Source organism: Oryza brachyantha, chromosome 9 (assembly GCF_000231095.2).
Source record: "Oryza brachyantha chromosome 9, ObraRS2, whole genome shotgun sequence".
NCBI classification, from domain to species: Eukaryota; Viridiplantae; Streptophyta; class Magnoliopsida; order Poales; family Poaceae; genus Oryza; species Oryza brachyantha.
Genome location: NC_023171.2, coordinates 11628740 through 11645781, shown reverse-complemented (window position 1 = coordinate 11645781; position 17042 = coordinate 11628740). Strand labels below are relative to the sequence as shown.

The window sequence follows — 17042 nt, the reverse complement described above, 5'->3', positions numbered from 1 at the left end:
CTTGAGACGAATCTTTTGAGCATAATTAGCCCATGATTAGTCATAAGTGCTACAGTAGCCAATATGTGCTAATGACGGATTAATTAGGCTCAAAAGATTCGTCCCGCGGTTTTTAGGCTAGTCGTGAAATTCGTTTTTTCATTCGTGTCCAATCCGATATCCGATCAAACTTGACAGTCCTAAAAATCTTCTCAACCTAAACACCAACCAAGAGAAAAAAAAAAGCTTCAAAATTCAAGACTAGTGTTGAGATGAGAAGCTGGTATGACGGATACCGAGGCATCGTATTTCGTGGGTCAAAAGCTTACGGGAAAAAGGTCATATCTGGCCCTGGATCAGTCCAACGCCGAGTAAGGCCGTTTTCGTTTGGTACGAAAGATTTTTAGATTTTTTTTTGCATAGTACGTTTTCTAAGTTTTTTAACGAGTATTTTATTAAAAATTTAGTGCCTAATTTTTAAGCAGCATTTAACTTTCTGATAATTGATCCCGTAGTTTATATCTTAAATAGTTACTTCCTCTAGTCTTTTTATAAGACGTGGTTAACTTTTATTTATGTTTATCTTTTATTTTATTTATAAATTTTTTATGTAAATATGTAAAATTATAAGTAATATTTAAATTTTATTTAATAAAAAATAATCTAAAATGAAATAATTAATAATTACATGAACTTTTTAATAAAATAAATGATTAAACGTAGATTTAAAAATTTGGGTTAAAAGTCAATGGTTATAAAATTAGATAGTATAAACTCAGGACGGCGGTGAGAGCGAGCTTTTCCTCAAGTCGCAACTGCCATCAACCGCTTGTGGACCGGACGCAGGTCCCAACTCTCAACTTCGCGCCACTGAATTTCGGTTGGAGCAGAATTCTTGCACTTGAAAGAGTTGAATTGGCAGACGACCCCTTTTGATTCCAAACAAATCTGTCCATACACCGGGTCCATCAGCTACTCCTTGGTACTCCCCAATTTTAAATATACTGTGTATTTGTTTAGTTAACTAAATATTACTCAATTATAATTATATATTGTTTATAACATGAAATCACTACTAATATCAATATTCGAAAGTACCTTTTACAATTATACTTTCACGTATGTTGGCACAGTAAATTCTTATACTAATTACTAAATATATCTATACTACCTTGAACGCCTCCGCTGATGTAACAATGAATCTACAACCTATAGCTTTCTATAGTTTTTTTTACATATTAGCTCATGGTATTTATTGATATTATAAAATTGTCCACAATTTATTCATATAAATAATGTTAGCATGGTTGATAAAAAATACATGATACTTTGAAATGTATTTTTATAGGAAAAGATGTGTATTTTTCTACTATCTCATGTTTCAAATAATTATCATCTGTTACTAATTATTTATTAACTTCGATCTCTCATCTTTTTCTAAAATATATTACATATATCTAAAGGTATTTTATATTAGTGGTGTGTGATGTGCAACCGTGCAACTTTCGCTAACTCTCAACTAATTATTTAAGGGTTATTAACGATTTACGTTCAAGAGGGAAATGAAGACCGAGTGATTACCATTTTGAGAGCATTAGCGTCAGCAGCAACGGTAGACAGCGGCTCACCCGTGCACGTGCCGGCGTCGCCGTCCATCGGAATTCGGATCCGCGGCGAGGCTGACGAGACGCAAAGGGCTCCACGAATCTGATGCTCTGCTAACCTCGGTGTACGCACGCAGTGCCGTCGCGGCGCAGGCGGAACCAACCGGGAGGGGGCTCGCACGCAACCGATCGCGCGTACCCCCACCATCCGACGGCTGTGCGTGCCTGCCGGCCTCGGCCCTGCACGCTGCACCAGCTTTCAACCACGTGAAAAAGGGCACCGTGGAAGCTTCGAGATGCCCCACGCTACACCTCTTTTCCGCGGTTAGAATTAATGGGCTCCATCGTTTCGCGGTTGCAGCTGCTTATAAGCCAAAATTTAAATTTTAGAGCTTAATTTTGAACTTGATTTTGTGGTTTTTTCATCATGGTTTCTTTTACACGTTTCGATTTTGAGTCACTATGGATACGTATATAAAAGTTTTATCAATAAATTATTTTTCGTTTACAACAACGCGTTTTCGTATATTTCTCCAGAAAACGAAATGATAGGAGCCACTCACGAGCTATGTGGTGATGGACGTATGATTAATTAAAAATTAAATATTAAAAAAATAAAACTTAAATTTATTTGATTTTCTAAAAACACGAAGAAATTTTACACAAAATGAATTACTAACAGTTAAAGAAAATGATGGCAGATATTAATGGAATAACTAATCTTATTTAGAACAGGACTAGCATCTCATCTACCATGTACTCTATCTACAAAACAAAAAGGACTAAGGGTAACAAATGCTGCACCCAGTGTCGGGAGATGGAACAGTAGGGAGTGCGTGCGACGCGACAAATGGCACCGACGGACGAGGCTGAGTGCGACGTAGGCGTGCGTGTATTACTGGTACTTGTCACTTGTGTAGCGTAGGCCCACGACATCGGGGCCGTCGGCTACTACAAGGAGTGTGTGAGGCGCTGACGTGAACGTCGTGAAGGACATGCGGCAGCGCAGGCCTCTCGTCAGGCGCTACTGATTCTCTCTGTGTTCATGTGCCTGCGCGTGGGGGCGACGGCAAAATCACTCGAGCACCCTTTTCTTTTTATTTTTATTATATAGTATATTTGTATACTTAAAATTAAATTTAATTGATTTTAAGGATTTTTTATAAGAAAATCTACTTCATACCATTGAGTTTACATCGACTCAACTATCTGTTATTGACTTTGTCGAGTTCTAAGATATGTTATTTACTTTATCGAGTTCTAAGATATATCCTCGGTTATCATTTTTCTCTACAATATACCTTTTGCTCCTATGTATTTATAATAAATATCCAAAATACCTTTTAGACATATAAGATTGACTATTAATTTATCCTGTTAGAATATCGAGAAAATTATGAAAATTTTTGCCTAACATCCTAACAAATCATTATAGTTTGCGGATATGTTTTAAGATTATTTTTCATATTTTATTTTTTGGAAAAATATTTTCTCGATCTTAAAACATACTAACAAACTATAATGATTTGTTAGGATGCTAGGAAAAAATTTCATAATTTTCTCGATCTTCTAACACGATAAATTAATATAAATTAATAGTTAATCTTGATGTCTAAAGAGCATTTTGGATATTTATTATAAATGCGTAGGATCTAAGGATATATTGTAGAGAAAACTGCTAACCAAGAGTATATTTTAGAACTCGACAAAGTCAATGACAGATCGTTGAATCGATGCCAACTTAATGGTATAAAGTAGATTTTCTTTTTTTTATTTGATGCTGTTAATATTTGAATGTATATTTTACGATTCAACTTACTTAACTTTTTTACAATTATAATAAACTATAATCCATGCTTAAAGTATATTTAATAATAACAATATCACAATAGGTTTTAGATTTTTTAGACAAGAGAATAGTCAAACATAAATAAATTTAAAACTCGTGTCAAATAAACAGTCAGAGGTAGTACGTCACTATGCTCTATTTTGTCTTAAAAAGTTTACAACCGTTTACACGAAGAGACCTATTAGGTCCATTTCTAAGACTAGTAAAATACACATACTTTGCTATGAAAATGTATTATAAAATGTTATAAGAATTTTTTACTAACTATACTAATATTACTTATTCAAACTAAATATGGATTATTCCATAATATTAAAAAATGCTACGAGCTAATTTGTAAAATAATTATAGACATTTGAAGTAGCGGCTACACCGAAGGGCAGAACGCAAGCAAAAAAGCATGGATTCATCGAACCAACAACTCGTCGTACAATATTTGTACACGTGACCTGTAGTGGAACAAAAAAGAGAGAAAGAAGTGCATGCATGCACGCACGCACGCACTTCCAAGGTAGCTCCACCGCCGGTTCGCCGGCCGGACACGTCTCACGGGGCAAAGACGGCTGCGAGGAGCAGCGCGGCGGCGGCGGCGGCGAGGCTGCCACGCTGGGTGGCGGTAGCGCCGCTCTCCTCCTCGTCGGCCGCAGCGGGTCCGGGAGCCCCCGCGGGGCCCTCGGTGACGGTGGCCGCGGACGGGGCGGAGACGTCGGCGGCGCCTTCCGGGCTGGCGGCGGCGGCCTCGGCAGAGGGGGGCTCCCCTGAGGCTTTCCCGTCGGCGTCGGTCGGGTCGGGATTGACCTTGCCGCCGGACTCTTCTGGTGCGGGAGCTGCGGCGGACGGCTCCTCGGATGAGGCGGCGGAAGGGCTCGTGGCCTCCTCGTCCTCGGCGTCCGGGGCGGCCGCCGGGGCCTCCTCCTCCTCCTCCTCCGGCTCCTCGCTCGCGGAGGGCGCAACGTCTGGCGCCGTGGCGGTCTCGTCTAATGCTTCTTCTTCTTCTTCTTCTTCTTCTTCCTCCTCCTGCGGAGCGGCGGCTCCTGCAGGTGCTTTAGCGGCTGGGCTCTTCGACGGAGCGTGGTCGAACATGTCCATGTCCATCGTCTTGGCCGTCCCGGCCTCTTCGGACTCCATCGACGGAGCGGCCGCCGGCGACTCCTCGTCCTCGTCCTCCTCGGGCTCGGACTCGGACGCCTCGGGTGACTCGGCCTCGGACTTCTTGGGCGAGGCAGCCGGGGACAGCGCGTGCACGGCGCACGCCATCGCGAGGAGGACGGCGAGGAGGAGGACGACGGCGAGGGCGGGAGCTCGGGCCATCGTGCAGGGGAGACGGACGCGGCAAAACCCGCTGCGGCGATCTGTCCCGGCCGGCCGCTTCTTGGCGACGCTTGCTTGTGCGGTGTCGGCTGCGCGGCGAGGACTCCGACGAGCGGCGGTTCACGCCGTGGTGGGGCTGACCGATCAGTTGGAGGCGATCGAGGGGAGGGACGGCCGGCCGGAGACGATGGCGCAGTTATACGGGGAGGCGCCGGAGCCGGTGGCTATCTTTGGCGCGGCGCGTGTGCGCTGGCATGGCATGGCCGAGCCGCGCCATTGCGCGCGCGGGAGGTGGCGCGCGCCAAGCGGCGGGGAAGAAGCGCCCCATACTTAGCAGGGACGGCGCGCGGCGGTAGGTAGCCGTTCGATCTGTGCTCCGTCGGCAACGGGCGGTTTGGATGAAGTGAGGTCGTTGTACGGTGCGAGTACGTGACCCGGTTTTGTCCAAATTTTTTTTTAATCATTTCTCCCATGCAAACGGCACAAAGCGTAATTCGACTCCACATAGCAACCCCAACTATCTGAGATTTTTTTTGTTTCCTCAATATTGAAGTTTGTCAACTCCCCAAATATTATACCAAAGAAAAAAAATTAATCTCCAATAGTTTATCATATATCCGCGCAATTGGATGTGCGCAGATCATGAGCGCTCATATACACGTGCTGAGGAGGGGATTAGGCGAATTTGACAAAGATAGGGAGGAGGAATGACAAACAATTGAAGATTGTTTTTCTTAAATTGCTAAAAATCAATGATGGGGAGCATGGATAGAAAAAAAAAATCAATGATGGAGAGGAGGGATAGCAATCTGTTGGAGTTGTTCAAACCAAAATGTCATATGGGGAGTCAGTCCTACGTTGGAGTAAATCCTTTTGAAGATACTCAGTCTTAGGTTATGTGTGTCAACATACTCTCTCCGCAGCTAAAGAAATCGACTACTAACTCTTTTAATTAGCCAAATATCCTGATCCAAAACGAGAAATATGTTTCATATATGCTTATTTGAGAATTAGTAAATATTAAAAAGTTGAAAAATAGATTTATTTAATTTTTAAAAACAAATATATATATATAAATTTTCACACGAAATGCATTATATTTAGTAATTCAAGAGATGTGTTAACAGATATCAACAGAGTGGCTAATCTTATTACGCGGAAAAGAATGGGGCAATATGTTTATAGCCAGACTTTTTCCCGAGATGGAGGGATAATACCATGTTAATCTTGTAAAAGGCCTTGTTATTTTCGGGCCGAAATTAGGCCCATTCCCTTGTACGTGGGCCAGGATTAAGGCCCAGCAAAAACAAGGCCCAAAAGGAACGGGATCCACGACGATACGCGTGACGTCAGGTCAAAACCCACGCGTGCACTCCGAGCCCGCCACGTCCCCTTCCCCCACTGCGACGAACCATCTCGGAGGCCGGGCCCACCCGTCATACTCACGGATACCTCCTCCAAAATCCGAACCCCCCAATCAATCGCCGGATTAGTTGAGCTCGTTTTTGCGTTTTGCCCCTCCTCCTCCTCCTCCTCGCGCTCTCCCCTGACCTCCCTTGTAGATCCAGCCCTAGCTAGGGTTTGCCGCCGCCCGCCGCCGCCGCCATGGATCCCGACGGCGACGGCTCGTTCCACCGCAACGAGGCCATCTCCGCCGTCCAGGACGTGGACCAGTACTACGGCGACGACGACGACTACGACGACCTCTACAACGACGTCAACGTCGGGGACGGCTTCCTCCAGTCGTCCCACCCGCCGCCGCAGTCCCAGCCGCCCCCTCCGCCGGTTGTGCAGCAGGCGCCGCCGCCGGTTCAGCAGCAACAGCCGCCCCCGTTGCAGGCGCCGCCGCCGCAGCAGCCGCAGCAGCAACAGCTGCAGGCCCCCCCTTCGCTCCCGCCTCCTCCGCCGCAGCGGCAGCCGGAGAAGGTGCACATCCCCGGAGTTGCGGCTGTCCCCGCCCCCGTCCCCGACCGGCCCAACCCAGCGCATCTCCCGCCGCAGCCTCAGCCTCCGGTGGCCGTGGCGCCTCCGCCGCCTCCACATAACCAGATCCAGCCTGGAGGAGGCGACGGTTTCCACCGCCAGGGAGGGGGAAACTACGGCGGGGGGCCGATTGTGGTTGGGAACGGTGGGGGCGGCGATGGCCCGGGGGGCACGACGCTCTTCGTAGGGGAGCTCCACTGGTGGACGACGGACGCCGATCTAGAGGCGGAGCTGAGCAAGTATGGACAGGTCAAGGAGGTGAGGTTCTTCGACGAGAAGGCGAGTGGGAAGTCTAAGGGATACTGCCAGGTTGATTTCTATGACCCTGGAGCTGCTGCCTCTTGCAAAGAGGGCATGAACGGCCACTTGTTCAATGGACGCCCCTGTGTTGTGGCCTTTGCATCGCCTCACACCGTGCGCCGCATGGGGGAAGCTCAGGTGAAGAACCAGCAATCGATGGCTCAGCAAAACTCAGGTGTGCAGAAGGGTGGTAGAGGAGGTGGTGCAGCTGGAGGTCCGGGTGGGGCTCAGGTTGGTGGGAATTATGGTGGTGGTCGTGGAGGCGGAGGAGGTGGACCGGGTGGTGGTGGAGGTGGAGGTGGTGGTGGGAACTGGGGAAGGGGCGGCGGGGGGATGGGGGGTAGAGGTCAACCTGGGAATATGAGGAATCGGATGGGTCCGGTTGGTGGACGTGGTCTAATGGGGAACGGAGGGATGGTAGCTCCACCACCACCTATGCTTCATCCTGGGGGCATGTTAGGGCAGGGCTTTGACCCAACTGGATATGGTGCAGCCATGGGGAGGATGGGTGGCGGGTTTGGCGGGTTCCCTGGTGGACCTGGGGCTGCTCCATTCCCTGGCTTAATGCAGCCATTCCCACCTGTAGTTGCACCTCATGTAAACCCAGCATTCTTTGGGAGAGGAGGTGGTATGGGTGCCGGTGGTGTTGGGATGTGGCCAGACCCAAGCATGGGTGGTGGTTGGGGTGGGGAGGAACAATCAAGCTATGGTGATGATGCAGCATCAGACCAGCAATATGGTGAAGGTGGGAGCCATGGTAAGGAGAGGCCGCCAGAGAGGGAATGGTCGGGGGCATCGGAGAGGAGGCGGGAGAGGGAGAAAGATTTGCCCCCACCACCAGACTGGCCAGAGAGGAGGCACCGTGATGAACGGGACGTGGGTCGGGAACGGGAGCGGGAGAGGGAGAGAGACCGAGATAGGGAAAGGGAAAGAGACCGAGACAGGGAAAGGGAAAGAGACCGTGACAGGGAGAGGGAACGGTACCGGGATGATAGAGATCGCCATGGTGATTATCACAGGCATGGTAAGCGTGAGTCAGATCGCAATGAAGACTGGGACAGGGGAAGATCATCTGGACGGCGTAGCAGATCAAGGGAGGTTGACCACTCAAAGCGGCGGCGGATGTCGCCTGAGTAATAATATTGTATGGCATATGTTTAGTGTAGGGGTATCGGCAATTCGCGGCGGCATCTTTTTTGCACATGCCCTTTGGTTAGCGAATCAGCTTGCAACTGTCAACTGTTTACTGCTTATAGCATCGGTGGATTTTACCTGCCTGTCTCCAAGGATCTGTTGTAGCATTAATTGAGATGTAAGTTCTTAATCCGTTCTCCTTTTTTATGTAAATATTCTTCCATTTTGTTCTATGCCCGTATATAATTTCCTGTTGGGTACTAGTGTATAGCCTCATATTCATGTAACCCCATCATGTATACCAGTTTTTGTTGTGTATAGTTTATTCTTTTTTCATTTATTCTTTTTGTAGCATAAAGGAATTGCTCAGGCTGAGAATGTAATTAGTTTGTAAGTTTTAACATGTAACTATAGCAATGTAGGAAGGAAACTTTTTGTAATCCAATTTTTGATCATTTGTATTCTCAAACAAAATGTAAAGGTTTCATCCTCAGCTCTGCAAATGGCTTTGTAACAAGTGGTCTATATGCTCCAGAAACTGGGTTAGTATCGAAGCAGGTGTCCTTTGAATTTATTGTAAGTTTGTCAAAAGATATATATGTAGTATTATGGAATCTGGAATTGATGTATCATCCCTTTCCTTTTGGTTATAGAGAAGTCACTACCAATTAGGTCAACCTGCCATCAGTTCTTCAGTAGCAGACATAGTATTTGCACATTGAAATATTAAACATGTACCTCTGGAAGTATACAATTACGGACTGGATAGTATCACATGAAAAGCAAGCGATGAAAAATTAACGTATTATCCAAGTATAAAGATAGTAGTAAGTCTTGGGATAAAAATCCTATAATAACATGTGTATATTGAAATGCCAATGTTTGAAGTCTAGTATGCAAGGTGTACAAGCACAATTGCAAGTATAACAACGGAAATCATAAAAGAGCACCATCATCTTTATGCAACTGAACTTAGCTGTGCTTGATAGAAAAAAAAATTTCTTTCTTCAAATATGTGAAATCATGCACAATTTAACTTCATGGAGCATGCTACATTTTGGCAGTTGTACTTAGCACTGATCAGTACTCCAGTACCAAAATCAAGTTCACTAACTTAATTTCCATGCTACAGCTGTACTGATCCAAGCTCAATTGTTGTGTTTTCAATGTGTCAGTGGTTTTCATATTTAAATATGTTTGTTAGCATATGGCGATTCAATAGTCAATACTTGTACAATTATACTGCGCATCGGTGCTTTCTTGGTTATTTGCACTTCTGCCACTCCATTAGCTAAACAAGATTAACTTGGGAAAGGGGTGTACCTTAGCCATATAACTATATTATACACATACTGTTTTGCATAATTAAAATATGCACCAGGATAAACTGATCTGTACCACATTACTATTGGATAGATTTATTTTGTCATTTACATTCTTTTGTATTGCTCAAATGCAAAATTTGTTTGAAATTTGCATGAACGCAATTGTTCCATAGTTTATTTCCTGTCCATAGGCATGTATGATCTAGCACAAACTTTCTTGGGTTTCAGGAATGTCATTTTTAGGGGGCAATCTGCTCTCTATCTGGTATTAATCCCTTATGGTGTGTAGAACTTACCTTGTAACCCCATAGTTGAATGACTTAAAAACTAATCTGGAGCATTACAGTGATAACAAGTTAGTATTGTTTAATTAATCCTAATAAAGAATATATGAGCAATTTTGACTATCTCAAATACTAACAATAATCACCATTCCTTTTCTTTGTTCAAATACTCTTTTTTTTAACCGAAACCCATGATGGTCATCACATAGACTTATTTGGGTCATCTGCCCATTTATTAGCATTTCGTAGAGTTCTAGTTGATGTCGAGATGGTTATATGTCTTGTTGGGTATTAATATGGTCATCGGGACAGTGCAAAATTTTTCCTTATGTAAAATTTATGGTGGAGGGTTCAACCAATATTTTGATGTTTATCTTATCATCACTTCATTAGATAATATGTTGCAAAATGTTTAGTCAGATGCTTCTCTTTTGCACGTTCATTTTTATGTATCAGGTTTCATATGTTACGCTTAGCGAGATCTTTAATGTTACACATGTGCCATACCAGTAGTTTATACAAAATACTAGGAACACTCATTTACTAATTTTCTGGTGTTATTTCTTCACCCTTTTTGTTTCTACGCAACTAACGAATACTGACTTTTGTTCTCTTGTTTGCAGTTATAAAAGCAGTTGGAATAAGTATGGCTGTGACTTCGACTTCCTGCCTTCTCTGATTCAAAGATGTAGCTGCTGCCTCCGTACCCCTACCATTAACCATAATATAGTGCTCAAGTGACATAATGTCATAAAAACTGTCCATGTATCGTGATTCCCCTAAGTACTCTCCTTAATTTTGTTTCTTGTGGGGGATGAGAGAACTCTGTACTATTACTTTGTATTAGGATGATCCTCTGGTCTGTTTTGTGAGTTGTAACTCGTGACTTGGCTTTGCTCAGTTTTCCCTTCTGCTGATGGCGGACAGAGGACTCGACAGTCAACATTCCTGTGGTCCTTCACTGAAGGTAGCTTGGGAATGTCTGATTTTGCTTGTTTTTATATGTTGTGTGTATCATGCCAATCATGAGCGCTTTTTCTGTATCTGACCCCCAAAAAATGCTGTTTTTGATGTTGTAACTCTAGAAATGTAACCAGGCAGAGAATTCTGTTAGGTTTGTTAGATGTCTGAGAACACCAACTGTATATGCGCTCTTTATGTTGGTGGTTACACACTTGATAGTTGATTCCACTTTGCTTTCTACAGTTCACAGCATTTTTGCCCCCTTTGAAATCCAGTGTTCATTCGAATTAAGCTTGTTTTCCAATTTAAAACCCATGGAATAGAATTCTCTGAGGTCCCACGAAAATCCTTCAATCCGAAGGTCCTATTTGTTATGGCTGGAATGGTTCTGAAATAGTTCGATCCGGAGGTCTTGCTTGTTATGGTTGGAATGGTCTGAAATACTATTGGCGCTTATGTTAAAATCGTAATCGGTAAAATGTGTAATGTGTCATTATGCGCTAGCTCCTGGTCCTGGCTTTCGTTTGTCAGATTTTTACCAGCTGACCAAAAACTGGAGAATGTGGTATGCGACTCGCAAACAAAACCGGCTGGAAATACTGCATCACAGGTTGGCCCTGTTTAAATATACGGAGATTCTGAGAAGCAATTGGCTGGAAAACCCAGCTTCTGGCTACAAGAAATTTTGCAAATAGCTCTAGGCCTTCAGCTATCGGAAGCTCAACCAAGCAGATCCTTCAGCTGGCTTCGAACCACCGAGAATGAGAATAATTGGGTCGTTCAGGCAAGCTGAACCCACCTGGTGTTCATTTCACTAAAATGGTACGTGTGACATCTACTAAAATGTTCGGTCATACAGTTCTTATAGCTTACAAAGTTACAACAAGAAGCTCAGAGACATCATCGACCAGACCCAAAACGACACAACACAAACATGGATCCTCTGTAATGTGAGATCCAGAAGCAAGAGCTGTCAGCTTCGATGCATCATGTCATCGGCCTAACACAGTGATTGGCACAGCGTAATAGAGCTGCTCCTTCGGGTAGTTCAAGGGCATGGTCAGTGATTCCAGGCACCTGAGTTAGAGTACAAAGGCTTGGAGTTTTAGTCTTGCTTCGGTTACTGCCTTCAGGAACTCGTCAGTAGGATTGTCTTTCGCGGCAGCTAGAGCTGTAACATACGCCGACATTTCGTGCTCCATCTTCTCCATGTCGATATCGCCAGCTATTTCCTGCCCCATATCACGCAGGACTTTTAGCCAAGTATATTGAGAAACAGCAATCATTCATCAACGAATGGATAAAACTGCATGGTGTACTATTGAGTTGAAGACCAAAAGGAAATACTAACAAGGAAAACATGAGCTTACATCAAGTTGAACCGGTTCACATTCCAAAGATGAATCATCGGTTCTCTCCCTCGGATAAGGGGTTCGATCATTTTCTGTTATTTTTCTAAATAGCTTCATTAGAGCAGAGATTTCAACATCCATGGAGGCCACATCTACTTGGAGTTCTTCGACCTTTGTACTTGACACCTTTGCCTCCCATTCTAACTTCTCCAGGGCAGCTTGCTTCTCTGCCAATTGAATCTACAATAAACAGCCAATCAGCAAACACTAACACTGCTATTGTTAAAAATGTGATCGAATAAGAACACATGCCCACAAAAATACAGAGGTGGTTCCACATGATGTTACATTACAGGGTTAGCAGTTTATTTTATTGCGCAAACTGGCATGAATATCAGAATATGCAATCCAGAAGGATCGGACTTGATATTAATGGCACTATAGCACAGATAAGCTCAACTGCAAAGAGAAGTGCTATTCTTTATCTCCTTTCTAGTCTATCAACTGAAGTTGAAGACAAGGACAAACATGTACAAATCTTGTGCACAGGACTAATACACAGTGGTCGGAACAGACATGTCTGATAAAGTAGAAATGTGAAGATAGAGACCAATTCCATGCTTTGCATTTATATGTGTTGAATCCAAAGGAAAATGAAATCCACATTGAATGTCAGGCAGTAGTATAGTTAGAATATAGTTAGAACCTCAAATCATCAATCGACTGTTGATGACACATGGACAGACTAACTAAACTGCGATGGGCTTAGAAAAGATGATGCACACCTAACAGCTTATATCATATTAGAGTGTGTTAAAGATAATACTCAGACAGTTGGGCACTTGGGCTACATCACATTCTTTTATGAAAATATTATGGTGTGAGAAAATTTTACTTGTAGATATTACAAAAAATGCAGTCAGAGCCTCAGAGGTAATGCAGACATAAGCTAATGCCATTCAGCAATCACGATTTTCGCTGTCATCAGGGGTCTAAAGACAATGGCAGCTAAGGTGGTGCTTTCTAGAAGAACGTCCTCCTCATTCCTCAACTAGTGAGATGCATCAATAGTATATTAATGAATAAAACATAGCGCACCAAAACTGCCAATCAGATCTTAATTCACCTTTGCACCATGCAATTCTGATCCAGTGGACTCAATCAGCGATTCCTTCTCAGAAAGTTGTCCTCTCAGTTCATCAACAGCGGCGTTTGCCGCACTGATCCGGCTAATCAGATGCTCGGCAGATCTCAAAGCCTCATCTTTCTCAAGCAACTTCTTTTGCAGGCCACCAAGCTGCTCCTGCAAAGCGGCAAGCTCTTCTCTCTGCTTCTGCGCCTGATCTACCTGCGGCCGCTTCTTGACCGGTGTCGTTCTTCTGGCTGGCTTCACAACCTTCGGGTCAGGGACCTGAACATGAAAGATGGTCAGTAGAGATCAATCACCGAAACAGCATTAAGAATCATATCCTTTTGGTGATTGCGCTAGACTGTAGACAGTATATATTTTGTGTGCAGTGACACAAGATTTTGCAACATATCACGCTACTCATTGGCAACCAAGCCAACAAAAGAGAGTAAAGATTCGCGCTTTGAACGCAAGAACCCACCATTTACTGAACAGACAGAGAAGCGATTCCAAAAGCCCAAAAAGAATCAAAGATTTTTCAAGAAAAAAAAGGATCACAAGAAAAAACACGCACCTTCTTGGTCAGATTCGGCGCCGCCGTGTACGACACCGCAGAGAGCCTCCTGCATCACGAGACGCCGAAACAAAAACAGATTTCAAACCGAAACCCCGCGGAGGTGGGAAAGCTAGAAAGAAATGCAGATCGAGTGGAGCGAGACCTGGCTGACGGCGGCGCGGAGGCCGCGGCGAGCCCGCCCCGGGCCCTCGTCCTGGGCCCGTTCCCCACCGCCTTCTCGGCCATCCTCCTCCTCCTCCTCCGGCGGCGGATGCCGCCGCGCCGGCCCGGCCCTCGGCGTCCGTGAGGTGGAGGTGGCGGTGGCGGTGGACCGGTTCCACCAGGCCGCGTCGTGGACCCGTGAAGTGGCGCGGCGCGGGAGGGCTCTTCACTGCGCTGCACGGCCACTACCGCCGCCGTGGACCCATGGGGATGTTCTTGTAGTGGTGCGCATATCGCCCTGTCTAGGAGATTTTGTTTGATTCTTTTGTTCTTTTAAAAAGTAAGATAAAATAAAATCTTTGCTTGTGGGGGATAGTGGCAAATGTTTTCTAGTCATGTCAACATCCAACATTCCATTGTGTATAGTGGCTAAAAAAATTATGGGTAGAAAATGGGTTGTTATGGATGTGTATGATATGGCCATAAGTATTTCTGTGTAAACTAAAAAATGTCTTGTTTTTGGATGGAGGTAGCATGAATGTTATTGTTATAATATAAATATTGTATGTGTAGAATTATTCTGTTACGATATATTCTCTCCGTTCCATATTATAAAACTTTCTGTAAGTATCTAAATTCATTTATGTATTGGTATATATATTTTATATATGTGTCTAGATTTATTAGCATATAAATAAATTTAACTAAGTCTAAAAAGTTTTATAAGAGGGAACGAAGGTAACAGTTATTTTGCATGCTTAATTATTAGCAACACTGCACTAGCTTCCGCCCCCTACTCCCCCCAAAAAAAAAAAACGCTGCACTAGCTTCGGAAGCAAAATATAAAACTCTCACTTATGTTTTATGTAATGTTCCCTTAGCTGGTAAACACTCTTAGATTATCTTTCGGTTTTGGGTTGGGTTAGAATACCAAATTTGATTTTTTTAATCTTAATTTTAAAGTTTATTTTGAGGTTTTTCATTAGTATTTATTTCCAATTTTTGACTTTTAGATTATCATGAACACATATATAAAAGTTTTATTCGTAAATTATTTTACGTTTACAAACATGTCGTTCGATATTTTCTTCTAAACACTCTAAAGATGACCATGTCTGTTCGATTAGATTCGTACTGCTAGTTATGTCTAATCTAAAAATACTAGTTCGCAATATTTTGGAAGGTAACGATTACTTATCAGGTTTGACAGGACAAAAGGTTAAGAGCAGTACAATAGCAGACTATAAGCTGGTTATAATTATATTTTAATGAGATAAGAGATAAGAGCAGTGAGCTACAGATTTATAGCCAGCTATAACACGTACTCCAAGATATGATGTGTGTAAAACTTGTGAGACATAATAGTATTTGTTTTTTAGCTAATATGAATTGGCTATTAGATTGACTATAGATAAATTGGAGCCGGTAGGTGGCTATACTATTGAACTTGCTCTAGTTTAACAATTAAAAGTACCTTTAAAGTGAATATGTTTAAAAGTAAGATGCCAATAAAACATTTTAATTACAAATTTAACGATGCACCCTTTTGTGCTAAATAACGGGATTGTTAAAGTTACTAGGTAACTTAAAATCAAAGCCAACCATTTTTTTACGCAGATGCTCTTTATTTTATAATAGTGAATGGATTTATGCACGCTCTTTCTAAACTCATAAATAGTAAGATTTTAAAAAATATATTATATACATGAATTTGTTATGAATTTTTTAAATTTATTTTTAATTTTACAATAGCCAATTGTTTATTTGTATGCTCAAATAATTATCACAATTTATCGTCTCATTCCATCCAATAGCGTAATGGCGTAAACGATCACCACGACATTTTCATTTTTACTACAACTACACGTCTACACCACTAATCGTGCCATCTCAGAATTTGAAATTTGGAACAAACTTATTTTAAAAACCAAGAAATATATTGATCTTGGATATTGCACGCACACATTAATGAGTTATCGACACCAATCTAGCAAGATCAATAATGTGCCGATGATTTATATCTTTTCGAACGTGTTTTAGGGACAAATTGTGTTGTGCATGTGTCATAAGTGTATTTACAGCGTACAACGTAATCGAAAAAAAATGTACATTAACCTCGCGTAATTGAGAGCGAGATCAGCTCAAGCCTAACTTCGAACACCGCACTCCATGAGGATTAGCATAAATGCCACGCAAAAGGGCTCGATTGCACGACAAAACCAGTTGAACACGGAAGAAATTCACCTAAGTTTCTTCACAATTTAAAAAGATCCCGTTTCGTTTCTCGATTGTCATATGTTCAACATTTATTTTCCATCTATAGCTCAAGTACTTAAGAGTTTTGTTTGATACCAGAGACTTTTTAAGTACCTGTCACATTGAATATCTGGATACTAATTATAAGTATTAAATATAAAATGTTAATAAAACTCACCTTATACTCTAGACTATTTCACGAGACTAATCTATTGAGCTTAATAAGTCAATAATTAACGAATATGATGCTACAGTAAACATTTGCTAATCGTGGCTTGATTAGGCTTAAAAAATCTATCTAATGAAATAGCTTTTATTTATACAATTATTTTTGTTATCAGCCTATATTTAATATTTCTAATTAAAGTCTAAACATCCGATCTGACAAATGACTATGGAAAAGTCCCTGACCCAAACAACCACTGATATTTCTCTTCATTCCAGATTCGTATGAATATGTGACGGTAGATAAATAAAATATTTTCAAACGTGAAATCGGAGTAGGAGTATGGACAACACTGGTGGCAAACATTTCGGCGACACCCTCTAGAGACCGGCGGCCAGCCGGCGTCGGCACGGTCGACGTCACCGGAGCCGGCAGAGAGAGCGAATACACGGCGGGGACACGAGCAGAGCCACGTCGCCGTCCCCGCGGCGATGTGGCGCCCCCTCCCCGCACGTCGCGCCACGGGCGGCGGAACGGACGAGACGGCTATGACCATGACCACACCCCGGACACCGCGCGCGCCCCGTCGCCGTCGGAATCACACTAGGGCGGCCCCCCACCCTCCTCCTCCGCGCGCGCGTCGCCGTCGGAATCAAGGGCCGTCGGCCTCCGCCACGCCGCCCCGGAAT

General features: G+C 43.4%; 3 protein-coding genes across 3 annotated transcripts; 1 reads left to right on the top strand and 2 right to left on the bottom strand.

Annotated features, from left to right (window-relative positions):
- Nucleotides 1-3978: 3978 nt before the first annotated feature.
- Nucleotides 3979-4743, bottom strand: LOC121055295 (classical arabinogalactan protein 11-like). The gene is made up of 2 exons (XM_040527341.1): nt 4514-4743; nt 3979-4369 (listed from the first exon to the last, which is right to left on the bottom strand). Exons 1-2 carry the CDS (start codon nt 4741-4743, stop codon nt 3979-3981), a joined length of 621 nt encoding a protein of 206 aa, XP_040383275.1.
- Nucleotides 4744-6235: 1492 nt separating this feature from the next.
- LOC102719422 (death-inducer obliterator 1-like) lies at nt 6236-10960 on the top strand. Its single transcript, XM_006661283.3, has 2 exons — nt 6236-8338; nt 10393-10960. The coding sequence occupies exon 1, from the start codon at nt 6349-6351 to the stop codon at nt 8161-8163; it is 1815 nt and encodes a 604-aa protein (XP_006661346.2). The 5' UTR covers nt 6236-6348; the 3' UTR covers nt 8164-8338; nt 10393-10960.
- A 534-nt stretch (nt 10961-11494) lies between these two features.
- On the bottom strand, nt 11495-14256 carry LOC102701936 (protein MICROTUBULE BINDING PROTEIN 2C-like). Its single transcript, XM_006660678.3, has 5 exons — nt 13933-14256; nt 13788-13836; nt 13211-13495; nt 12103-12324; nt 11495-11964 (listed from the first exon to the last, which is right to left on the bottom strand). The coding sequence occupies exons 1-5, from the start codon at nt 14013-14015 to the stop codon at nt 11815-11817; spliced, it is 789 nt and encodes a 262-aa protein (XP_006660741.1). The 5' UTR covers nt 14016-14256; the 3' UTR covers nt 11495-11814.
- Between the last annotated feature and the right edge of the window lie 2786 nt (nt 14257-17042).

Coding starts and splice junctions, on each gene's coding strand:
- LOC121055295 (XM_040527341.1), bottom strand. CDS start 4,743: ATGGCCCGAGCTCCCGCCCTCGCCGTCGTCCTCCTCCTCGCCGTCCTC. Junction 4,370..4,513: donor AAGACGATGGACATGGACAT/GTTCGACCACGC, acceptor GCCCTCCGCGAG/CGAGGAGCCGGAGGAGGAGG.
- LOC102701936 (XM_006660678.3), bottom strand. CDS start 14,015: ATGGCCGAGAAGGCGGTGGGGAACGGGCCCAGGACGAGGGCCCGGGGC. Junction 13,837..13,932: donor TCCGCGCCGCCGTCAGCCAG/GTCTCGCTCCAC, acceptor CTCGTGATGCAG/GAGGCTCTCTGCGGTGTCGT. Junction 13,496..13,787: donor CGCCGAATCTGACCAAGAAG/GTGCGTGTTTTT, acceptor TTTCATGTTCAG/GTCCCTGACCCGAAGGTTGT.
- LOC102719422 (XM_006661283.3), top strand. CDS start 6,349: ATGGATCCCGACGGCGACGGCTCGTTCCACCGCAACGAGGCCATCTCC.